Source organism: Neofelis nebulosa, chromosome 11 (genome assembly GCF_028018385.1).
Source record: "Neofelis nebulosa isolate mNeoNeb1 chromosome 11, mNeoNeb1.pri, whole genome shotgun sequence".
In the NCBI taxonomy this organism is placed as follows: Eukaryota; Metazoa; Chordata; class Mammalia; order Carnivora; family Felidae; genus Neofelis; species Neofelis nebulosa.
This window is the reverse complement of record NC_080792.1, coordinates 892,391-917,911: the sequence shown is the minus strand read 5'-3', so window position 1 is coordinate 917,911 and position 25,521 is coordinate 892,391. Positions and strand designations below refer to the sequence as shown.

The following is a 25,521-nucleotide window of genomic DNA, read 5'->3' as shown; positions in this document are numbered from 1 at the left end:
TGTGCAGTTGGGGTCCTGGGTGACCGCCCCCCCCGCCCCCCCAGGGCAGGGCTGCTGGGCGTGTGTGCAGTTGGGGTCCTGGGTGACCGCCCCCCGCCCCCCCAGGGCAGGGCTGCTGGGCGTGTGTGCAGACGGAGGTCTAAGGTGACCCCCCCCCCCCCCCCAGGGCAGGGCTGCTGGGCGTGTGTGCAGACGGAGGTCTAAGGTGACCCCCCCCCCCCCCCCCAGGGCAGGGCTGCTGGGCGTGTGTGCAGACGGAGGTCTAGGGTGACCCCCCCCCCCCCCCCCAGGGCAGGGCTGCTGGGCGTGTGTGCAGATGGGGGTCCTGGGTGACCCCCCCGCAAGGGCAGGGCTGCGGAGCGTGTGCTTAGACAGGGGTCCAGGGTGACACCCCCCCCCCCCCCCCCCGGGACAGGGCTGATGGGTGTGTGTGCAGACGGGGGTCCAGGGTGACCCCTTTGGATATGAAGTAATTCAGTGTCAAAAGAATTTGGACATATATACTGTTTCTGGTTTTTGGTTGTTTCATTTTTCTTGGTAATTTTGGGCACGGCATTTTCTAAAACTAGTCCTCATGACAGATCAGAAATTTGAAAATCAAACCTGTCCCTTTAGCATGCATAGTTTGTGAGGCTCCTGCTGCAGAGAGGTTGGTGGATTAGAGGTGGCAGGAGAAGCTGTCCTCCTAGGGTCCACTGGAGGGACCCGACCCGGAGAGCTCTGGTGTGGGTGCACACGACAGTGTGGTGGTGAAGCACTGCTACAGCGGGGGGGGGGGGGGGGGAGATCCACAGGGACACGCCAGCACGCAGTTCATCGCTCCCAACAAGGGCTGGGAGTTGCTGCTTCTCAAACCTTGCGTGTCATGGTGTCATGGGGCGGGCGGTCTTGGCAGCTAGGAGGTGGGGGAGGCAACTCTGCCCTCCCTTCCGGCCCATCCGATCCCCACCCCCCGACTGTGTGCACAGCTGGTGGAGCCCAGACCTGGTGCGGGGCACAGCAGCAGCCGCGTCCCTGGCCTCGGTCTCTCCGTGTGCATCCGGGTGGGGTCTGGCACCTGGGTCACCAGCACCCTCAGCCGCTGGCCAGAGTCTTTGCCGTCCCCACCGTCCTGGGCACGCGGAATCGCTGTAGCGGATGGGCAGCCCGTGCTTGGGGGTTTGTGGAGACGGGTGCCGGGAAGGTGGTTTTCACACTGACCCGGCAGGTTCCTAACTGATAGTGCACAATGGCTCTCTGGGTCCGTCTGTCTCTACGACATGGGATCTTTGTCAGACTTTCTGATGGCTGTGCTCTGTTGTGTCCCCTCCCTGGTCTCATGATATCCCCTTCCCCACATGCACACTGTTGCCACGTATACAGGGCGTATGCGACCTCTTAGCCCATACCGGTCCGTAACTAGGTGCCATTTGTCAACGAGAGTGGAGAGTCTTCCAAATACTTCGTGCTGATTTGAGTAACGTTAGCAGTCAGAGCGCATGACAGGCTCCGAAGAAAATGCACTCCACACGGAGGACTCATTTCTGTTGAGCATGAAATGAGGTAACACACATGAGAGCCTTCACCAGACTTGAGTAGATTATGCAAGTAAAATTACACGAGGACTCTGTTAAATACTGACCACATGTGGGGGATGTGGCCCGCAGACTGATTCTGTGCGATGGCTGTGTGTGTCCGATTCTGCGCGATAGCTGTGTGTGTCTGATTTTGTACGAGGGCTGTGTGTGTCCGATTCTGTACGATGCCTGTGTGTGTCCGATTCTGTGCGATGCCTGGGCGTGTCCGATTCTGTGCGATGCCTGGGCGTGTCCGATTCTGTGCGATAGCTGTGTGTGTCTGATTTTGTACGAGAGCTGTGTGTGTCCGATTCTGTACGATGCCTGGGCGTGTCCGATTCTGCGCGATGGCTGGGCGTGTCCGATTCTGCGCGATAGCTGTGTGTGTCTGATTTTGTACAAGAGCTGTGTGTGTCCGATTCTGTGCGATAGCTGTGTGTGTCCGATTCTGTGCGATAGCTGTGTGTGTCCGATTTTGTACGAGAGCTGTGTGTGTCCGATTCTGTACGATGCCTGGGCGTGTCCGATTCTGCGCGATAGCTGTGTGTGTCTGATTTTGTACGAAAGCTGTGTGTGTCCGATTCTGTATGGTATCTGTGTAAATCTGAGTGAATTGTTTCTTGTTAGCTTTCACTATTTCTCCTATTTTGATGCTTTTAATTGTGATGCCAGCCTAGAGTGAACATTGCTAATAATTTGTCTGGATTTTAGGACAGGTTTTGTAGCCTGATTAATTTTTTTGTCCTGAGACTTGTTTGTTCTGCTAATATTAAAAATAATTTTGTAGTTTGTCTTGTTGTTTTTTTGTTTTGCTTTTTTAACATTAGCTTATTTAACAGTAGATACTTTCATTTTTTTATTTTTTCTTAAAAAAAATTTTTTTTTAATGTTTATTTATTTTTGAGAGAGACAGAGACAGAGCACGAGCAGGGAAGGGGTAGAGAGAAAGGGAGACAAACAATCCGAAGCAGGTTCCAGGCTCTGATCTGTCAGCACAGAGCCCGACCCGGGACTTGAACCCACCAAATGTGAGAGCGTGACTTGAGCTGAAGTCGGACGCTTAACCGACTGAGCCACCCAGGTGCCCTGTGACATTAGACACTTTCATATTTTGGTTAAGTTAAACTTGATGGGCAAAAAAGGGAGAAAATCCTGATCCGGTTAGATTGAGCCTTTGGTTCACTGACTAAAGAACGTCTGATGTGTTGGTTTTGAAAGTCCCTTCCGGTCCGGTCGCACTGTGTATGTGCTGTGTCCCCCACACGCTGCGTACAGGGCTGCTGTCCGAAGCGTGTCTGGGTAATACCGCGGGAAGGTAGCCTGTGTGCAGTTTGGGCCAGCCTTCATGCAGCACGGGGGTCACTCTGTTTTCGGGACACGGTAAATTCAAGCCTCACAGCTTTCCGGATGGCACACAGTTAAAAGCGGGAGCAGGGGCGGGTGGATGCTTATTTTCAAATAAAAATGTGTAACCTCTGCAGATACGACCGCTGAGGTCCTGTGCCATCTCCTGCCTCCCTGAGCGCTCTGCGGAGGAGACCGGTCGCAGGGTCGCGCGAGTAACTTGCAGCTTTCTGTTCGTGTGCACCCAGGGGCTCACTAAGATCACGTGTGCTCCGTGGGTCCTAATGACCCGCGACATTTCACACGTTACAGTAGCGTGACGTCACAGAGTTTTTGTATCACCGTCGTCTCCGTGAGTCCTGCTCGGCAGCTGCAGACGTGACCGTCCCCTCACCTTAATCGCTTCTCACCGCCAGAACGTACGAAAACCAGAAAACCGGGAATGTAAATGATGCCCGGCTGCAGTTTAGAAACAGACTTGAAAGGGCTTTCGTTTGACGTTGCGGAGGCGAGTGCCTCTGAGCCTTTCGGGGGCTGTTCCAGGGGTGTTTCTTCATTCTTCTGCCTCACGCTTGACAGGCCACAAAATGATCGCGTGCGCTTAGGAAACCACACCTCCGGGGGACATGAATAAAAAAGACTAACGAAATCCGCGTTCAAAATCAAATAATTTGTGTGTAATTGTCTCTCACTGCTTTAATTGTATCTGTGCTGGAGCGTCAGCAGAGGCTCTGACTCGCGGTCCTGCCCGAGCCCCTCGTGCGGGGAAGGTGGCTCAGCCGGTGCCATCCGGGGGCGCGGGTCCCGGGACGCAGCCTCTCCTCACGTACCTCCAGCACCGGTAGATGGGAACGGATGAGGGGCCACCCTTTCCCTTGACGGGAAAAAGCATAGTCGTGCATTTTCTAATGTGCGTAGGCGTTGCTTGAGGAATCGTTTGAGTTGTATGTTGAATGGAGTTTATTTTGAAGTTGAGACTAGACTTTCCTGAACTAGCCCAGTCAAATATGCTGTTGGATAAGCTTATATAAAATTAAGTAGTGAATAATATTTTCCATCAAGACCGTTGATTAGAAAGTGTTCTCTGTGCTCACTCTGAGGCCTCTCGGTAAGGACCGCTCTCGTGTTTTTGCAGGTACTGTAATAGGTGTTGTCATTTATACGGGAAAAGAGACTCGAAGTGTAATGAACACATCCAATCCAAAAAATAAGGTAGGCTAGATTAAGGAGCGGCTGCTTTAATGACTTGATTTTCCCTTTCAGTAAGAAAGTGCTGCGCTTCTGAAGAGCTTGTTTGCTTGAGCTTAATATATACCGTAAAAACAGACTTCCAGAGATGGTGGTGATTTCAGATGTGAACTCTCTGTATTTGTGTCACCGCATGCTCAAACTGAACAGCTTCCGACAGTGTCTTTTCTTGCTTAATCAGAGTTGTTTATGTCTCTTAAGTTTTCTCTATTGGGCATATAATTTGCCTGTAATTTGATGGTTAATTGTGGGTCTCTTCAATTTATTTATTTTATAATTTGTTTTAATTTTTTGTCTCGATGGTTCATTTTTAAAATAAAAGAATCTATATTAACATAGTATTTAATTTGATAGTATGGCATGGTTAAACTTGTTTTATTTAAGTTACTTTCATCGCATAAGAAGCATATTGAAAATCAGATTTTAGTTTTAAAGACTGCTTGATTATATTTCTAAATCGATTGTATTTGTTATATTCCTAAAATTATTATTTATGTAGTCAGCATGTGTGTGTAAGTTAGATTGTAACAAAAAGTTTGAATTGTTAGCTGTTGTTTGGATAATACATGTTGTATGTGCTGATGCCTACTTTATGAGAAGTTCATGCTAACTGTGCATTTTACTCATTTTTATTTGAAATATAATTGGAGGTGTGTCTAAGTAGAACAAAAAGAAACCACTCTTCGTGGATTCATACCTTGCTTTGTGAGTATTAGAAAAAGTTAACTTTTGTAGGAATTTTTATTACAAAGCAACAGAAGTGAAATAATTCTTTGAGGAGATATTTTAAAGGATAAGATGTGTTTCTTCTTTTCTTTTTTTAGCTGAATACTGTGTTAAAAAAATAGTTAACCCTTCTGGAGCACCTGGGTGGGGCTCAGTCAGTTGAGCATCAGACTCTTGATTTTGGCTCAGGTCACGATCTCACAGTTTGTGGGCTCGAGCCCTGCGTAGGGCTCTGTGCTGACAGCGTGGAGCCTGCTTGGGATTCTCCCTCTCAAAATAAAGAAATAAATGTAAATTAATAAAGTAAAATAGTTAACCCTTCCAACATTAGGAAGGCATCCATGACCCTCTGAATGTCTCCCCGTCTGCCGTGCAGCAGAGCGGCACTGACGGCTTCAGGTCTGGAGTGCCCTGGACTCCACCAGGGTCACACGAGTCGTCCTGGTGAGCTTGACGAACACTGTGTTTGTCAGGACTCCCAGATGGCTCTGTGTGTGACACATTGACTAAAGCGAAAGAGAAATGTCGTACTACTAGCATTTTAGTATAAATTCTGATTATGATAACTGGGAGAATTATCCTTGTCGATTATATTACAGCTTTGCACTAATTTGAAGAAATCAGAGTCCTTAATTCCTCAGTAGAGTTAAATTTATTTGAGAATAAATTATTAAATTATCGACAGAATCACATGCATACATGCTTGTGTTTTCTGGGAAGTACGGTGACTCTTTTTCTTCAGTAAGCAAAACTAGAATGTTCTAATAATGCATGTGTGGGTCGTAGGGTGTGTTTTTTTCCTTAATCGCTTTACTTTTAGGATGAATATTGAGGGTAAATTCAATTTTAAATATTAAGTTTTAAAATCTTTGGGGCGCCTGGGTGGCGCAGTCGGTTAAGCGTCCGACTTCAGCCAGGTCACGATCTCGCGGTCCGTGAGTTCGAGCCCCGCGTCAGGCTCTGGGCTGATGGCTCGGAGCCTGGAGCCTGTTTCCGATTCTGTGTCTCCCTCTCTCTCTGCCCCTCCCCCGTTCATGCTCTGTCTCTCTCTGTCCCAAAAATAAATAAAAAAAAAAAAAAAAAAGCGTTGAAAAAAAAAATAAAATCTTAGAAGTTGTCCTGTCATTTGACGTGACTCCTGTCTCCGGGCACCTTATTCTTTGGTGCGGCTTACACTCTGTCCCCTCCCACCGTCCCCGTGCGCAGCTCGCTGTCCACGCGCCTGTGGTTCTGGCTCATGTGCTCTTTTCCGTGGGTGTTGGCGCGGGGGTGGTCAGGCGACCTTTCCCGTTGCTGCCTGCAGTGAGGAGCTGGCCCGGGGTTTACTGGTCAGAGTCGGTGCTGCCACCAACCAGCTCTGTGGCCCTGGGCAAGTGGCTTGATTCTGTGTCTTGCTAAGTAAACGTCCCCCGACATTACTGTCTTCCTGTCAAGTGAAGTGTGTGGTGTGAACGAGTGCCATGCTTCTTCAGCCCAGCCCTCGTCATCAGTCCCGAGATGCTCACTGTGCAAGCAGCCGTGGGGCGCTCTCCCCGACGCCGCCACGCCAGGCAGCCCGGGGACCCCTGAGTGCCCGTGTGCACAGCCTTCTGCCGCTGCTCCCGTCCCTCCTCCTCCTCCCCCCCCTCCACCTCCTCCTCCCTCCTCTTCCTCCTCCCCACTCCCTCCTTCTTAAAAAAATAGCCTTCTAAGTTTCCTTGGTGTTAATGCAAAGTATCTATAAAACAAAGGGTGGCTTTGGCGTTTTGCAGAATGGGTCTCAAAACGCTGCCCTGCCACTTGTCAGCCCCACGTGTGGAACAAACGTGTGCTGTCATCGGCTGGCACCTTTCTGGTGCTTAAGTCAGCCTTCAGGGCTCCCCTTCCGGTGGAAATCAGCGTAACCGTGGAAGCCGAGGCCGAGGTGCAGAGCTGACACGCGGCAGGCGCTGTGGACGTGACGTCATGAGTCCGCACAGCCCTCAGAGGGAACGGTGTCATCTGGTTTCAGAGCAGGGACATCGCCGTGCGGAAGGCTGCGCCTGTTAGTGTGGGGCTCGCTTCTCCGTGAGGGCGCTGAGGGTCACAGAGCTGCCATGTGCTGTGAAAACGCTTCCGTAAATCAAGGAATAAGAAGAAGAAAATCTCCACGTTTGCGTATGTTAAGTCTTTCGAAGCGTTAAGTGCCAGGTTTAGAAGAGAAAACTTCAGGCAACGTTATACGCGTGCTGCAGTGGGCAAAGAGGAGAGCTGTAGTTTCTCCAGGGGAAGCACTGGCCCATGCTGGAGGACCCATGCTGAGTGGTGACACTCAGATGCCTGAAGAAAGGAGGACAGAAAGTACCGTTCGCTCTAAGACCCTGTGTGGAGAACGTCCCCGTGTGCCTGGACTTCTGAGACGGCTACTGGAAACAAGGAACCCCTTCAGAGGCAAGTCGGATCGTGTACCCGAGTGTCCCTCTCTAGGGAGGCACACTGCTCGTCATCCTCAGTCCCGGGGCCACCCTGGGCGCAGTGAGCGTGCAGGGCGCCGACCCACGCGGTGGTCGGCGGAATTTGACCGCGCCGCTCGTGACGGCAGAGTCGCCGCAGCTGGAAGTGCGTCTTGTGAGCCCCGTCTCTGCGTCGTGCCGCCACTCAGACCGCCCTGAAGCCACGGTGGCCTCCTGCGACCGAGACCTTTCTCCTCAGAGAGCGCGACCGACCCGACAGCCGGCGGTCCTCCCGGGCCCTCGGGGAGCCTCCTGGACACGGGCCTCCGTGGCACCGGGGAGGGTGGCCCCGGGAGGGTACGGGCCGTCTTCTCCGGGAGAAGCGGGGCATCTCGATGGCCTGGTACCGCTGGCTGCCCCGGCGTGGCTGCGGATGAGAGTGTCCGGGCCTCGTGCGTACAGGGCAGACCAGACGAGGCTCCTGAGACCCCGCACAGTGCGGGCGGGGAAGGGCTGACGGAGGAGGGGTGCCAGGAGGACAGGGCCGAAGCGGCGGGGGGCGGCCGAGAGCCACAGAAAGGGACTAGCCCGTGCCCTGCCGGGAGAGTCCTGCGGACGTGGACGTCGTCGTGTGCCCTGCGTTCCCGTGGGGCCAGACGCTCGGGCCGGGGCACGGGGCCAGGATGTCATCCATTGCATTTCTCTGCGGTGAGAAAATGCGGAGCTACCGGTGCCTTCCGTGGAAGGAGAGCGGCGCTCGGTTGACGCAGGAGAAAACGCAGCGTGTGGGCCGACGGTTGTCAGGGGCAGTGACTCCAGTGTGGAGAGAAGGTTCTCTCGGCTTCCTGGGTTCGGAGGGGCGCGGTTCCCCTCTCGCTCGGGGATGCGCTTGCCCGCCGCCCTCACGAGGAGCGGAGACAGGCGCGTGCTCACTTGTGGAGCTGCTTCCAGCTTCCTGGGTGGAAAGCCCTGCGCGAACGCCGTGCTGGCGGAAGGAAGGCCAAAGCCAGCGGTCACCACAACGGAGACGGTGGAGAGCGGGACGCGGGACGCGACGGGAAGCCCCGGAGGACCCGCACCTGACGGTGAAGGCTCGTCAACTCCAGAGCGACGGTAACGACGGTAAGGAACCCCCTGCTGGGAGCCAGGTTAGCGAAGGAACCAGTAAGGAGGGTGTGGCCTTCTCAGGCCTACGGTCAGGAGCCCCGGTGGCCGCTCTGAAGTGCCGGGTCGGGGGGGTACAGGGCTGACAGCAGCCTCCCAACAAGGCGGACGGGCGGCCAGCGTGCCGCAGGCCGTGATCCGCGACGTCACAACCCTTCGTCCCCACGGCCCGTGGCCCTGCCCCGCACCCCGCAGTGTCCCGCTGGCTCCGGGGACGTGAGTGTGACTTCCCCACGGAGGTCAGACGTGCCTGTTCACCGGCATCTGTGCTCCTGGAGCCACGTGTAGGGACGCCGGCTGTGTAACCACCGTGACGAGCTGCTTCGTAAGACCCGTTGTTAACCTTGTCCTTCTACCCGTCTCCCGTTCCAGGCCTCAAGTGGGCCACTTCTTTTTGTCTTCGTTGTGTCTATCCTTTCCTCTCTAGCTGCTTCTTGAAAAGCTCAAGCAGAAAAGGAAGGGGAGCCCTCCCTGCACTTCTCCTGGGGTCCCAGAGGCTACCACTCTGTCCCACTGACGCGTTTTGAGAGACAGAAATTCAGGCAGTTTCTCTAGCTGCTGCCTCAGCCACCTGTCTTACTCTGTGACCCCTCTGTGTCCACACAGCCTTCTTTCGTGGCCCAGCTGAGCGGCGCAGGGTTGGAGACTTGGGCGTCACCTGTGCCTGCACTGAGGCCGCCCCGGGGATCTCCTAGATCTCCTGAGTCCGAAGCAGGGAGATGCAGCCTCGTCTGGGGGGCCGTGACACAGGCCGCCTTTTCCTTAGTGGTCGTGACAGGAAAGAGAATTTGTAGGCAAGTTAAGCTACAACCAAACCCACTTGCTGACAAGTGGCCCACTTTAATGAATCCTTTTAAAGTGATGCTTGAAATCTAAGTTGATAATTTTATGTAATCAGAACATACAGCTTTATGAATATTACGAGGGTTTACCAGAATACTTTTTAAGAAAATGTAGCACGTTTTATCCAGACATGGGGATTGACAATAAATCCTACCAGATTGTCAGATGGAGGAAACATCTGAGGTAAAGAGAAGTTCTCCTGGCTCCTTTTCAGGGTTAGCATGCTTCCTCTCCCGCACTCACTGACGGCAGGTGCAGAGCAGGGAGGTGGGGTCTACTCAGTCTGAAATTTTTTTTTTTTATGTTTACTTATTTTTGAGAGAGAGACAGAGTGTGATTGGGGGAGGGGCAGAGAGAGAGGGAGACACAGAATCGGAAGCAGGCTCCAGGTTTCCAAGCTGTCAGCACCGATCCTGAGGCGGGGCTCGAACTCATGAACCGTGAGATCACGACCTGAGCCGAAGTCAGATGCTCAACCGACTGAGCCACCCAGGCGCCCCTCAGTTTGAAATTTTTATCTTAAAACTTCGAACAAATCAAAAGTTTTGATTACTAAGTACTTTAATAATATTTGGTGAAAGTTTAAATTACAAGGAATGCAACTTGAATAATGGACTGTTCTATAAAACCTAGCTTGAGACATATTTAATAAGATGATACTTGATTACATTTAAGACAGAAAAATTCTTCCAGGAGGTTAAGAAAAATCAATTGTGACAGGTTGCCATTTTCATGCCATTCATAATAATAAGTTGCTCAGAGCAAAAGCATCCAGGATGAGGCGATAATACAGATTGCTCCAAGCAGTTATTGTAGTCCCTTGGGCATATTGATTCGCGTTTCTAATAAAAAGATGCTCTCCGACGTCTCACTGACAGACAGACAGGTGATATGTGCCATTATGTGAATTAGAGCCTCTTCCCTGCATTGTTGTCGGGCGTTTGCAGAGAACAGAACAAAACAGAACCGGCCAGGCTGCACTTTGCAGGGTGCGATACCAAGGCTGTTCTGGAGAACACTTTTCTTACTTTAAAAAGGACAGTTTATGGGGCGCCTGGGTGGCGCAGTCGGTTAAGCGTCCGACTTCAGCCAGGTCACGATCTCGCGGTCCGTGAGTTCGAGCCCCGCGTCGGGCTCTGGGCCGATGGCTCGGAGCCTGGAGCCTGTTTCCGATTCTGTGTCTCCCTCTCTCTCTGCCCCTCCCCCGTTCATGCTCTGTCTCTCTCTGTCCCAAAAATAAATAAAAAACATTAAAAAAAATTTAAAAAAAAAAAATAAAAAAAAATAAAAAGGACAGTTTATTAATATTTTAGAAGTTGCTTTGACCTCCATTAAGACGTTACGACAGAGTAACTTACTTTTCTCTTTTCTCATGGCTGTGTGCGATCCGTACACCCCTTAATTTGTTTCATAGTTGCCCTCTTGAGGAATAAAACATCTTTGGGTTTAAATATGTGCTAGCAACGCGATCACGTGCCTCACGAAGGCGCTGCGTGTTGTCGAGCACGGCATCGTGGCGGATCTCCGTCGAGCTCCGGGAATGCTGTTTTGGATAGCTGTTATTAACATTAACAAGCCGTGGTGTTTGAAAGCCTCCTCGGGAAAAGATTAACTTGAGGAACCAGTAGCTCAGCAGCGTGCAGACGGGACCCCGGGTGGCTCTCGGCGCTCGGGCAGTGCGCTACACCGCGTTCGCCACACTTGTGTGACTGCACACGTTAATATTACAGCTGCTCACAATTAAAAGTTGTGTTTCTTCATCAGCAGTGTGAATGTAAATAAACTTATAATTTCAGGAAAGCAATAAAGAGGCAAAATGCTAAATGCTTCGAAAGCAGTCCTAATGATAACATCTGGGACATAATGCTCTATCAGAGTATGCAGCAAATATCTACACCAGAAAACCTGGATTTAGTCCCTAAGTTCCTCTTAAATATGAATCTGATTATAAAGCAGGTGTTCTAAGTAGGAACACAAGCCTATTTATCATTTAAAATAAAATACATACTTGGTCTCACTAAAGAGACTTAGTTGGACACGGAGTTCTCAGCGAGGAGGGCTTCCTCTCATTTGTTGTGTGTTCAGTGAAAATACTTGACTGTATTTTGTCATTTCCAAGCCGTATTGGTTAAATTCTTCGTAATCAAAATCTTAACAAAGAAGTAGAATTCATTCAAGAAGCAAGTAAGCGTTTTCATAATTGTTTTTGTTTTTTGAAACCTGGAAACCTTATTCCAAGGCCATAAAAATGGTTAGAAGCTTCTGGAAGGTGTGCAGCCTTGTATATCACGATGTCTCCATCTCACTTTGTGTGAGCTCGCAAAACGGAGCCCTTCCCCCGGGCCATCCTGAGGGGCTCTGAGGGGCCGGTGAGGGGCAGGCCCGAGAGTACAGGGCCGTCGTCGAACTGGAGGAAGGTGGGGTGCTGGGGGGCAGCGCGATGTCCCCGTTGCTCCGATAAGTGGTGTCTTCTTCCCAGGAGGGCTGTGTCACCATGCGTGCAGTGGGGTGTCGGCGTGGCCATCCTGGGTCGGGAACAGGTCACGTGTGTGGAGCGTGGCCGGAAGCAGACTTTCCTGGGCGGGGAGTCCCAGCCGGCTCAGCTAGGAGGGAAGGTCGTTTGGTTTCCTCTCTGTGCCCTGGGAAGGCCGACTGTGCAGGGTCCTTGGCCCACCTGGCTCCTCAGAGCGAGAAGCCCATCTGGGGGTGGGGGGTGGGGGGGGCACCAACTGGCCAGCACTCGGCAGGTCATGTGACATGCTTGTCCTCGGGGCTGGCCCCTTGTGTGGGGCGCCTCCAGCTCGCTGCCAGAGACCGAGGCCCTCCCAGACAGCCCGGCCCGTGTGGAAACACCCCCCCTCCCGGTGCTCCGCTGGCCCCACGTGGGAACACAACACACCCCCCCCCCCACCCTGCCGGTCCTGTGTGGGGATACCCCCCCTGCCCCTATCCTGTGCCAGCCCCACGTGGGTACCCCTGTCCTGTGCTGGCTACCCTTGCGGTTTCGAGCCTCTGGCACAGCTCCTGCCACACCTTCTGAGCGATTGCACAGCTTTCCGAAGGAGCTGTTCATTTCTTCTCCCTCCATAGTTAATTTTTCCTAAGTGATAATTTTTTAAAAAATACTCCTCAGAAGCAAATCTTAAAACATCTGGTTTCAACTTAATTGTCTTTTCATGCATCTGAAAATGTATTTGGATGCTACTGTTTTTTAAAAATTTGAGTTGTTGACGGTAGAGTAGCAACTGTACCAAAGTTTCTTTTTTTAAAACCGCATTAACTAAAACATGTGTATGATAAATTTAACATGAAATTAAATGGCTTCTTTTCTCCTCTGTAATTAGCAGTGTCAGCTAATAATTACCTTTTGTAAAACTTTAAAATATATCGTGTGTGAGTGAGTGTGAGAGCTTTCCCACTGTGATCACACCAGACGTCTCTGAAAGGCTTGTTTTTAAACTGCGTAAGACCATCAAAATGAAAACTTTTTTGAGGCCTTGAGTCAGAATGCCATTTTGAACTCTTGTCATCTGAACACAGGACACAGAAACTTGTGGGGGATAAATTACACATCAGACGTTCCCTTCTTACCTCCAGTATAGATTGAAACTGGCGTGCCAGCGTATGTCCTTGTGCCTCCAAGAGGCAATCGGAAAAGTTTTAAGTGAGCCCAAAACATACCAGTTGCGGGTTAATGAGTCTCTCCCCACAGTGAGCGGAGCCTTCCCGGGGCGAACATTTAGGGCGTGTTAGTTGAGTTTCTTATTGTTTGGTGGCGGTAAGGCACAGTTCGAGGTGGCGTCCTGGGAGAGCCTGTCGGGCACTTCCCGTGTCTTCAGCAACCCGTCCACTGACCGCGGGACCGTGTGGGCCTGGTCCCGGCGCGGACTCAGAACCGCCTGCGCCGATCCTGAGCCTTAGGACAGACGTGACCCGTTGTCTGTCTACCGGTTCCTCTAGTCCACGAGCTTCCTGCCCGCAGGGACTGTGCGGGTCTGCGTGTCTGTATGTCCCCGGCACGAGGTTCGTGCTCAGCAAACGGGGGAGCACCCGTGTCACCTGGGGTAACGCTTGTGTCCTTGTCTGTGTCACATTGCTTCCTGCCCTCCGAGCTCCTCAGACGCAATAGACGCTGGACGGTTTACACTGGGAGCGAGAAAGAGTGTATAGAGGTGGCTCTCTCGAAGGTTCTGTGGAGCATTTGTGGGGGGCGTGTGCACACGTGTGATAGAGAGCGGGGCTGCCCAGCTGGGTAGCAGAAGCGCTGGGGCAGGTGCCCGGGCAGGGGAGCGGCTGCAGGTGAGTGCACGGCCCTGATGGCGCTGGGCCCCAGACCCTGCGCTTCGTACCCGACTCTGTCTTTCGTGCCCGTTCCGGGATCGTTATCTGTTCCGTCCCTGCGTGGCGCATATACCCGAGCGCCTTCAGCCCCGTGTCTGCCCCGTTATCGTAAAGCTGTCACCTGAGATACACTGTTTGTGTTCTCTGCCGCAAAGAGACGTTCCAGATTCACCTTGTAGCTTCTTTGGCCCGTCCTGGGTGCAGTCAGCAGAGAATGGGTGTTGGAAGTCAGGGTCCGGAGCTGGGTGTGCTCGTGGCCGTCGAGACGCGCCGTACCCAGGCCCAGGCATCGGGCAGAGTAAGGAGACGGACGGACAGATGGATGGACGGACAGGCGGATGGACACGTGGACAGGAAGATGGGTGGGTGGCTGGATAGATGGACGGATGTGGGCACATCCACACACCACGAAGCCCGTTTTTATGTACGTATGTCGATTACCCTGAGTTCAGACACACTTCCTGCTTCAGTTCAGGTCCATAGGGTTTCTTCTGGTTTTCTCCTTCTGTGTCGGAACTCCTTTCCCTGAGAGTGAGAATGTGGTTATGGGTACCTCGATGCATTTACTTACGTGACCAGTGCCCACACTTGCCGGCTGCACCCCTTTCCTCCTGTTGAACTCCAGCATATCTGGGCCAGCCCATCCTTGCCTGTGTCCTTCCTCCATGGGCTTGGCTCCAGCCCCCCACCTGGGCCTGTGCCCTCGTGGGGGACTGGACCACTCTGCTCAGGCACATTCATGCGTGTTGTGTTTCGAAAGGGCGGGGACACATTAGTTATTCTCCAATGTTTTTTTTTCACTTTTATTTCATTTCTTGGGGGCTAAAGCCGTTGCTTATTCGTTTTCTGGACCTCAGCCCAAGCGCATAGCGTGTTAGATGTTCAGTGCATTCTGATGGAGCAAACAGATGAGTCCGTTGTTGAGAGAACCGACAGAAGATGTAGTAAACACTGAGAGCATCATCCCGAGAGCCTGTATGTGAGTACAGGATAGTGTTTGTCTTTGATCGACGTAAGAGGAAATGCTCACCCTCTGAGACTGACTGCGACGCTTCTCTGGTGAGCAGTGTTTTTAGTTTTGCCGTCTCCGTGGTCACAGTCTCCAGTGTCCACCTAACAGGTGTTCTTGCTGTGGGGCCTCCCTCTATCCACGGAAAGCCCTGGGCAGGCACGGGCGTGAGGCCTGATTGTTCACGTGGAGCCCGACACCCCCCCCCCCCCCCCACCCCCCCCCGCTCCTGCCGAACAGCGGTCCCCGGACCCTGGGCAGAGACGCTGCCGAAACCACGTCCCTCCCCTTTCTCCGTCTGCCACTCCAGAATCCAGTAAACCAGACTGAATGCGAATCGCCTTTTGCCTCTGTTACTGCTTGGGATTCGAAGTGATAACGGTGTCCTGAAGGAGATTACAGTCGAAAGAGGGAATGCGTCGTGGATACGTTTATCTTCTCTTCCCCTATATTTTACAAATAGTAAACCCTCGATACGTAACGACTTACTTGAGGTAGGAGTTGCTGTGTTGACATTAAGGATAGTTTTGTTTTTTTGGTTTTGTTTTTTAATATTCCAAATTAAGTGACTTCAAAGTTAATGAACAGATTCGGGAAACTGGGCCTGGAGCCCAAAGTTAGGTCTTCCAGCCAGAGAGGATTCCTGTTGACCTGGCTGTTGGTGTGGGTGCAGCCGCACGCCCGCACCTTGTCTTCCCCACGGGAGCGCTTGCGGCCGGGCCGCATGGCTGCGGGACACAAACCACGTGCCGTTGAGAAGCAGAGAAGGAGACGAAGGTCACATTGCTACATAAAGTCCATTAACCTGTGGGGACGAGCGGGCTGCATGTGACACGATTTAGAGAGGGATTTATTGTGTTTGGGTTGGGTATTTAGTCATGCGAGCGACAGTTTTCCTAAGTTAAAGTCAATAATTTGTGTTTTTATTACAATTCATAGCCTTAAGACACAGACATGGTCTGAAACCCACAACACAGGAAACAGAATTTTCATAATGGACCCTTTTAATGTGTTTTTAATTCCAAACAATATAAAGAAAAGTGACTACTTCCAAGTTGTAATTCCGGGCTGAGATGATGCATTGGTTCTGTCCTTCAGATAATGCAGATGGCTTTGCAGCAGCTTGACTCCGGGAGAGCGCACTCTCAGCCTCGTTGGCAGTCAGGTCAGGTTACCAAAGAGTGCACTCTGGATTCTAGAAGAATATCAGATTGAAAGGTTCCCTCACGTTCCTTAATCAGTCCCGAATTCTTACGCGAGATCTATCCGTAAACCTTGACTGCCTGCGTGAAGAACCATAACGATTGCAACGATATTTAGGGTTGCTAATTAACACCAGTCAATAAGTAAATGGGTCCTTGCACATCTTAAAGTATCTGTGTCTTCGCACAGTTTCATTTAATACACGTTTCGAATCGTTTTAAGGACGTGTAACGTGCCAGGTTGTGAGTGTTCCGTCTCTGTTTTAACGCTGACTCAATACGTTGGACGGAAGGGGAGGGAGGGGGGGAGGGTACGCAGGGCCTGGGTCTGTTTTCCAAGTGCCACTCACCGTGCTCTGGAGGGACAGTCCGCATGCAGGTTTTAAGAGTGAATGAAGAGCAACTCCATCATTTCCCCTTAAAGAGAATCTCAGTAGTTCACGAAGTCTAAAAGTGTTGTTTTGCTAGCGTGGCAGTACTGGCTTCTGTGGTGAGGTGGGAGGCCTTCGGCTCCTGTCACCCTGGTGTGTGGGGAGGGGGGGCCCGGCCCACGCCTGCTCGTTGCTGGCTCTGAATCTCCGTTAGTTTGGTCGTTGGGTGCAGGTCAAGCTCTTGGCTGCTGTTAATTGATTAACACGAAGTTGCTTCTGCTTATAACTGTTTGCTACCAATTCACCTTACACGTTTCATACTGAGAAAGTGAGCATAAATGCTCACTCTGTATTTAGTGCCTCCCGGCTCTGCTGAGAACTGCTTGGAGGGCTGGTAACTTGCTCCTTCGTCATTGGCGAACACTTGTTTTGTACAACAGGTGCTTCCGGAGGGAAGGAAGTACATGGGGTCACAGACCCCCTTCCCTCAAGGAGCGTGTCGCCCGCCCAGTGGGACACACGTTAACAGACCTGGCCGTTACAGTCTTGCCCGTCGTCGGGTGTGTGGGGAGCACCAAAGACGGACCCTAACCGACCCGGGGTTGTGAGGGAGGTGGGGCCCGGAGGGGTCGGACCCGAGGAGGGGGCTACAAGGTCGGGGACGTGCCCCGGTCCCGGACCAGGAGCGACGGGGTGCTGTTGGTGTGTGTGTAAGGAAGGGGCGGCAAGAGTTGTCCTTGAAGACACGCTCAAGGGCTGGGTCACCCAGGGCCCTCTGTGCCGCCGAGGAGGGCTTGACCCATACCCCCGACCCAGGGCGGAACGAGCTGAGGGGCGGAGGTGTGTGTGGTGCGGTGGGTTGTTGTGCAGCTGTGTGCAAGGCTGTGCCAGAGCGAGGGGAGACGCACGCCAGACGGCTGGACGCAGCCGGCTGGACGGCACGAGAGTGAGGAGGTGACGTCGTGCACTTTATGTACAGCACGTCGTCCGACACTTCGTAACTGCTCAAAGTAGGTCCACGAACAGAATAGAGGACCCAGAAACGGACCCCCACGCGTGTGGCCAACGCATCTCCAACAGAGCAGGAAAGAATATCCAGTGGAAAAAAGTCGCGTCGGCAAGTGGTGCTGGGAAAACTGGACAGCGACGTGCAGGAGAAGGAACCCGGGCCACTTTCTGCCACCAGACACACGAGAACTAGAATTTGTAAAATATCAACGTGAAGCAAAAAATACGTAGCCTAGTGCTCAGCTTTTGAGTTTCTAAGTAGATTTAAAACAAACAAACAAACGTAATCGTCTTGAGAACTGAGACTTTGATTTGAAAGAACTGTGTGCTTTGAGATTTAAGAAGTCGGGTCTTCAGGGAACCCAGGTAGAGTTTATTTGTGGGCGGTACAAAAGAGAGGTGACACAAGCAAACTGTCCAGCGTGGGCATCCCCGCGATGTCTTAGCCTGCCCTCGACGGGACAGGACACGAAAGACAGGTGTGGATGTGGCGTTGCTGCCTCCCAGACCCCCCCTCTCCCCCCCCGCCCCCCGCCCCCGCCAGCGGAGCTGTGCAAGCCGGAGACAGCCTGGTCCCCGGTCCTCTGCATGTGAGCCCCTCCCACGAGTACTGCGGGCTTCACAGTCACGCAGGACAGTGCCGGAGGTTTCCATGCCCCCAGGAGGGTGCATACCGGGGAGAAGACCGGGAGAATGGCTGCCATGGTGCCGACCACCGGCCCCGGGATCCAGCACCCAGGGCCGCTACCTTGCGGATAGTGGGCGGAGGGTGGCCTCCCCGTCCTCAGCTGCTACTGAGCCCCCTCAGCCCATCCTGGAATTTAGAGGTAGGTAGGGGCGCGGAAACAGAATGGCCAAGGCCAGAATGAAATTTAATTTAAATCTGAAATACTAATCGCTAATTGTAGGATGTGACCAGATTATATTCTGCTAGATTGAATATCTAGGAACTTGTTTTAGGAAAATACAGGTATGCTTTGCACATCCCTGCCTACCTCCTGTAAAAATGGTACCTACTACTCTAAACTTCCCGAACGTTGGCATACTCGGAGGTAGAGAATTCTAGGTGCGATTAGATGTGGTCCTGTATCTCCTGGTCATGGTAGAGCTATCGTGGGGACAGATACTGTACTCACGGAAACTGAGTAGGCTTGGGCCAAGGACGTGATCTGTGCTCCTCTAAGAGTTTAGGGTATAGGTCAGAGGAATAGAAGCCACAAAAAGGGGCGGAGCTATGAGTTGAATCAGAGAAGAGTTTCGAGCCAGAGGGGATGATCACCAGTATCAAATGCGGCTAACTAGAAAATAGACACGCATCTGACTGTTGGGGCGGCTTTGGGGACCTCTAGAAGGTGAAGGTGGAAGTCAGATGGAGGGAGGTAAGGAGAGGGGGGGAGCGGATAGCCTGACGGGTTTTCTGGGACTGGCTGTTGTTTCTAGGGCAGAAAAAGTGTGGCCACGTTTCCATGGAAGCATGTTTCCAGCCACGCCAGTAGCAGGGAAGAGGTGGACGATTCCAGAGAGACCAGGTCGGCAGAAGCGCATCCCAAAGGAAGCGGGAAGGCCTTCAGCAAAGCGGCGGGTGTGCTTGAACCGGATGGGGGGGACCTCCTGTTTCACGAGGCAGGAGAGAGGACAGGAGGAAGTCCGTGGGTGCAGATTCATCCAGCGGGGTGTAGAAGCCACTCAGCTCCGTGTTCTGGATGAAGCAGGACATGTGCTTGTCTGTCAGAGTGAGGCCAGCCGGGTGGCTCAGTCCGTTGAGTGTCAGACTTGATGTCCACTCAGGTCGTGATCTCGTGACCCGTGGGATTGAGCCCCGCGTCGGTCTCTGTGCTGATGCATGCTTTTTCTCAAATAAACGTAACAGAAAAGGAAGTTAAGTCAGGGGAGAGGCCTCTGGCCTTGAGAGAAACCTCGGGGATTTGGAGTGGAGAAGGCTGGAGAGCAAGCCGTACAAGGCATTGGAGAGATGCATCCGTGTTGCTGAGGCCCTAGTAGAGGCTGGAGCCTGCGTTTCTAGAAGGATTGTCTTAAATTGCTGTGTGACTTTCTCCAGCAAGGAGTCCCCAGAAGCAGGGATCCGGATGTTGGGGCTTGCTGACAGGGTTTTATGGCAGGTGACTCAGAGCGAGCTAATGTGTAGGAACAGTCCCCAACGTGGCCAGTGGCTCGGAAACAGCTTGTTCCTGCCTGGAGACTGCTCTTCTTGGGGTGACCGGAAATTTGGGTTTCTCCCAGCTGTGGTTCTGGCATCCCTGGGGCCTCGTCACTGCCCCTCCATCCTGCTGGAAGCGGGGAGCACACTGTGCCCTCCAGCATCAGCCCGGGAAACCCACACTCCTGGCCCTTGAGCGGAAAGGAGCTGAGCCCACAAAACCGGTGACTGTCCCCCAAAATCTGGAGACACAGGCTGAGATGTGCTGAGCTGGAGCCGGAAACTGGGAGGAACAATTAAGTGCTCATTGTGACAGATTCTGGAGGATGGCTGTGCACCTAGGCTGGGGCCTGGGTGCTGCCGTCTTGGGGGCTCACTTTCGTGGGCTCTTACGTGCAGAACACCACCTGCTCTGCAAGGCAGGGAGGGGACAACGGCAAGTGTCTTACTCGTAGACCGTGAAAAGCCTGTCTGGCCTTGTGCCACCCGGGGAGGGCATCTCTCCCACTCAGCCCCCCACTTGTGAAGGTGACAGATCCATTAAAAACCTGAGTTAGTTACAGAATTCTAGAACACTCCTCCTGTCCCACGCTGTACACGCACGCCAGCGGGTGGCTGGTGCAGCCGTAGTGGGTCCCCAGCGAGAAAGCCGCACTCAGGAAGCCCAGGTCGGTGGGAGACGGAGAGGTGGATGCTGGAGGTCCTGCCCGGATTCATAGGAAGCCTTATGCTAAAAGCTGTTCACCTCAGTTCCTATTACGTGGTGCGTCATGTCCGGCTTGAAACAAACCTCGTAAGACACGCTGCCAGGTAGGGAAAAAGTCTGACGAAACGAAGCAAGCCGCAGGGCCGGGCCCCTGTGTGGCCCCTGTGTGACCCCGTGTTTGGAGTTAGACTGGGAACGTGAAGGGTCCATGGTCAACACGTTAAGCGCTCTGATAGGAAAAGTAGATGTTGTGTGAGAGTTAACTAACTTTGAATTTAAGTTTTTAAAGAAGTAAATTAAGTCAATAAATAAACTTGACATCTAAGGAAAAAAAAAAAGTTACGGGTCCACTGAATGTCCACATGGGAAAACCGCAAACTGTCCCGTCCCCACCCACATCAAACGGAAAACCCAGATTCACAGGTCAAGAGATGCGACCGAGGTAAGCAGATGTGGACGCTGCCTTCAGGGAGGTGGACACTCAGGACCAAGAGGAGGGGGTGGAAATCAAAATCACTGTAACAGAAACGAAGATCGTCGGTGGTGAGCTTCTCGGTAGGCTGGACACGGCCCAGGGGAGGCTCCGCCCAAAGACACGCGCAGAGAGACCTCCCGAACGAGAAGCAGAAAGAAAAAGGAATGGGAAGGGGGACCCAGAAGCCTGGAGCGGAGCCCCCGAGGAGTGAGGACACTCTGAGCAATGCAACACACCCCTAGCGGGGACACCGGCCGCAGAGAGGACAGACAGGCAGCTGAAGCAGTAACGCTGAGCGTTCCCTAAAACTAGTGGCAGACGCCAGCCGCGGATCCAGGACGCTCGAGGAACACCGAGCCCGGTGAATGCCAGGAAAGGCGGGACCCACTCGTGTGACGCTCAGACCGTGGCGGCCCAAAGGCAGGGAGCATCTTGACGGAAGCCAGAGGAAGTCAGAGCACCGGCCTGGAAAGGGGCAGGCCACCCCCCCACCCCCCCCCCCACCTCCCACACCGCCGGGAACGGGTGTCCCCTCGCCGTCGCGCAGGCCGGAGGAGGAGGCCAGCCCAGGGAGGAAGAGGACAGCTGAAGGATTAGCCAGAGTCTTCCAGAACCTGGGAGGGAGGAGGAACCGGTAGATTGAACACGACCACCCGGTTGGGAAACTGGAGAGAGGGAGACCCCCTTGCCCCCACCGCCTTCCCAGTCACGCTGCCGGACGGCGCGAGCAGGGAGGCGAGTGTGCGCCCACGTGCTGCCGCGTGCATGCCGTGTGGCTCGGGAGTGCGGCGGGTGGCGTGCGGTTTGCGGTCACGCGTGGAAGCGTGGGTCGCCGTGGGGGGACGTCTGTGGGCGCCCCTGTGCTGCCTTAGATGGTCGCATCCGTTATATGCCGGCTCCTTCTCTGAGCTTCCAGAGGTGCTCTCCGTTAGCGTCTTCTGAGGCGTTAGATCCAGTTTTGCGCCTCGTCGTCCCCCGAGGCGGTCGCCCGCCACACGCCTCGCTCCTAGCACTCGGTCTCGTGCCGTGGAGCGGCGGAGGCTTCCGCGGTGAAGGTTTCCGTCAGTCCTCGCATCGGGTTCAAGAACAGAGTGACATTGCGTCTGCGTTACCCCGTTGTAACTCTTACCTTCCGTTGCCACGCGTGCACCAGAGCGCACAAACCTGAGGCGTGCGGGTCGGCGAGCCACCTCCCCGTCCGGCACTTGGGCAGGCAAGGGCGCTCCGGGAGCTTCCCTGCCTCACTCTTTCCTCCCCGCGCAGAGCCACCGTCCTGCCTCGGCGGCACGACTCCTCTCGCTCTCCCGTTTGCACAGCGCGGTTTCGGGAAGCGTGTTGTGTTGAGCCTGGCTCATCGGGCGCAAAGCTCTGCGTGTGTGAGGCCGGCCGCAGCTGCTGCCGTGTGCCGCGCCGGTGCCCGCGTCCCCGGTGTGACCGCGAGCGCGTGGTGCGTCGTCTGCAGTCGAGGGAGGGAACCTTCGGGACCCGCCGGCGTTTCGCTGTTCCCGGTGGTTCTGCGGCAGACGTCGGCGTGCGTGTGTCGGCGTGCGCCCAGGCGTGCTTCCCCGGGTGGGGGCCTGGCCGCACGATGTGTTCACGGTCGCTTCGCATGATCCCAGTCTCCAGGTCGAGACACGCTTTTCGTCTGTCCCGGTGCCGAGAGCCCCGGTTCCGCCGTGACCTGGTGCCCGCCCTCATCGCCTGCTTTTCCCGCTGGGAGGGTTGTAGGGATATGTGGGGACGCTTCCTCTGTTCTTTGTCTTCATTTCCCCGAGGACTGATGAGGCTCAGCTCCCTTCCTGAGCTTCCTGGCGGCCCTGGGCATGTTGGTGTGAGAAGCACCCGTGTGTGTCTTTTAGCTCTTTGTCCCCTGGGCCGTTAGTCCTTCCCGTCTCCTGCTGAGCAGGTGGCCGCTAGGGCGTGGGGCTCCCCCCACCCTCGAGTTCCTGGAGTCTTGCGGAATAGTGGTTCTCTACTAATCCAGCTGGCCTCTTGTCTTTCTGGTGTGAGGTCTCCCTCTGCCCCAGGTCCCAAAGATATTCCCTTATCTTCTTACCTCTGTCACATCTCTTGACCTGTGAAACTGGGTTTTCTCTTTGGTGTGCGTGGGGACGGGACAGTTTGCGGTTTTCCCACGTGGACATTCAGTGGACCCGTAACCTTTTGTTTTTTTCCTTAGATGTCAAGTTTTATTTATTGACATATTTTACTTCTTTAAAAATGTAAATTCAAAGTTAGTTAACATATAATGTAATAATTATTTCAGGAACAGAATTTAGTGATTTATCACTCACATATTACACCCAGTGCTCGTCCCAACAAGTGCCCTCCTTCGTGCCCGTCACCCCTCTAGCCCATCCCCCACCCACCTGCCTTCATCAACCCTCAGTCTGTTCTCTGCATTTAAGAGTCTTACGGTTTGCATCCCTCTCTGTTTTTGCCTTATTTTGTCTTCCCTTTTCCTGTGTTCATCTGTTGTGTTTCTTAAGTTCCACATATGAGTGACATCATGTGGTATTTGTGGTTCTCTGACTGATTTGTTTTGCTTAGCCTGACACACTCTGGTTCCATCCATGTTGTTGCATATGGCAAGATTTCATTCTTTTTGATTGCTGAGTAGTACTCCATTGTATACAGACCACATCTTCTTTATTCATTCATGTGTCTGGACATTTGGGCTCTTTCCATACTTTAGCTATGGTCGCTAGCACTGCTGTAAACATTAGGGTGCATATGCCTCTTTGACTCAGTGCTTCCTGTATCCTTTGGATAAATTCCTAGTAGTGCAATTGGTGGATAGTAGGGTGGTTCCATTTTTAATTTTTTGAGGAACCTCCATGCTCTTCTCCAGAGTGGCTGCACCAGCTTGCATTGCCACCAACAATGCAAAAGAGGTTCTCTTTCTCCGAATCCTCGCCAACATCTGTTGTTGCCTGAGTTGGTAATTTAGCCACTCTGACAGGTGTGACGTGATATCGCATTGTGGTTTTGATTTGTATTTCCCTGATGATGATGATGATGATGATGATGATGTTGAGCATTTTTTCGTGTGTTGGTTGGCCACCTGAATGTCTTCTTTGGAGAGTGTCTATTCATGTCTTTTGCCCATTTCTTCACTGGATTATTTGTATTTTTGGGTGTTGAGTTTGATAAATTCTTTATAGATTTTGGATACTAACCCTTCATCTGATATGTCGCTTGCATATATCTTCTCCCATTCTGTCGGTTGCCTTTTAGTTTTGCTGATGGTTTCCTTCGCTGTACAGAAGCTTTTTGTCTTGATGAGGTCCCAATAGTTCATTTTTGGCTTTGTTTCCCTTGCCTCTGTAGACGTGTCAGGTAAGAAGTTGCTGCGGCCGAGGTCAGAGAGGTTGTTGCCTATTTTCTCCTCGAGGATTTTGACGGCTCCTGTCTTACATTTAGGTCTTTCATCCATTTCGAGTTTATTCTCGTGTCTGGTGTGAGGAAGCAGACCCATAACCGTCTTGACGGTCTGTCCTTTCCCCGGTGCCGCAGGTGTGGGTGCACGTCTGTGTGCAGTGGGTGTGCGTCCGGACCCTCTTCTCCGATGGCTCTGTTCATGTTCATCAGCTTCTGTGCTAATGATCTTCAGTTACTGCAGGGGCTTTGACTCGGATTGCTTCTAATCTTCAGAGAACTTTGACACATGCTGTGTATCCCACGTTCATTCAGGTGTTATTTAAGTTCCTCAATAATGTCTTAGGATTTTTCTTTGTAGAGTTTTGTACACCTTTTGTTCAATTTACTTGTAAGTATGTATGTAGACTTTGTTGATGCTGTTTCAGTTGTTACCTTCTTAGAATTTCATTTTCTGTTTACTGCTCTATAAAAGTGTAATTGCAGCGAACTTTTTATTCCCAAATTGGCTTCCCATTAAAAATATTAAATGCATACTTTGCATTTTAACGATACATCCCCAATCAGATGTCGAGCACTGCCATGTCAAAAGTTACCCTGTCTAGGGGCACCTGGGTGGCTCGGTCAAGCCACTGACTTCGGCTCAGGTCATGAACTCACGGCTCATGAGTTGGAGCCCGGCATCGGGTTCTGTGCTGACAGGGCAGAGCCTGCCTCGGATCCTCTGTCCCCCTCTCTCTCTGCCCCTACCCCGCTTGCTCTGTCTCTCTCAAAATAAATAAACTTAAACAAATAAGAACTACCCTGTCTGGCCGCCGATAGCCCTCTTCACCGCTGCCGCTCAGGTCTGCTAACCCTGTGGGGCCACGGGGCTGCCGTGGCACGGGTGTGAGGGAGGCTGACCTTGGGTGCCTGACATGTGGGTGCGGAGACAGTGTGCCTCCCGTTTGGCAGCCCTGCGGGCTGCCGTGCTGGAGCCAGAGTGCAGCGTGCCCTTGACCGGGCCCGTCCCGCCCTTGTTGTTCTGGCTCCGTACCATCCCGACCTTGGGAGGGGAGGGGTGGTCGCTTTGGAGGTGCTCGGCCGCATCCGGATTTTTCCCCAGCCGCGTCTACTCACGGAGTTGGGGGGGGCCGAGGTCAGCTCCCCGGTTTGTTGTGGGCGCAGCCCGCCCTCGACCCTCCCGGCCAGCCCTGGGCCACCCTTCTGCTCTCACGAGCTATGGACGTGGGTGGGCAGCAGGTTTGATCGACTTGAAATTCGGCTTCCTTCCTCTGCCTCCCATGCTGAGATGGTGATGTGTGTGCCCCGTGGCTAAGGGGCCAGCAGCTCCCGTGCCCTCTGGTTGTGAGATGGGGGGCAGCTCAACAGCCAAGTCAGCTATCCTGTAGCCTCGTTTTGGCTTGGATTGGAACATAGGTGGGGGAATAAAAAGTAAAGGTAAAAATCCGATCAGAGGATAGATAAGTACATGCAATTTTGTCACCTGAGGAAGAACAAGAATGAGCAGTTCCCCTGCTCCCGCCGTGGCCTGGGCAGGGCAGGTCCAGGGAGGGCGTCCCCGCCAGGCCGCCTGCTGAG

General features: G+C 53.0%; 1 protein-coding gene across 12 annotated transcripts in view; it reads left to right on the top strand.

The window, feature by feature from the left end:
* ATP9B (ATPase phospholipid transporting 9B (putative)) overlaps positions 1–25,521 on the top strand; it is a 254,172-nt gene that overhangs the window by 130,409 nt on the left and 98,242 nt on the right. For 10 of the 12 annotated variants that reach the window (XM_058691763.1, XM_058691764.1, XM_058691766.1 and 7 more), the window contains one exon: positions 4,036–4,112. The exons of the other annotated variants lie outside the window; for them this stretch is intronic. In XM_058691763.1, coding sequence (XP_058547746.1) covers positions 4,036–4,112 — 77 coding nt within the window. The remainder of the gene's footprint in view (positions 1–4,035; positions 4,113–25,521) is intronic. 12 annotated transcript variants of the gene reach the window in all.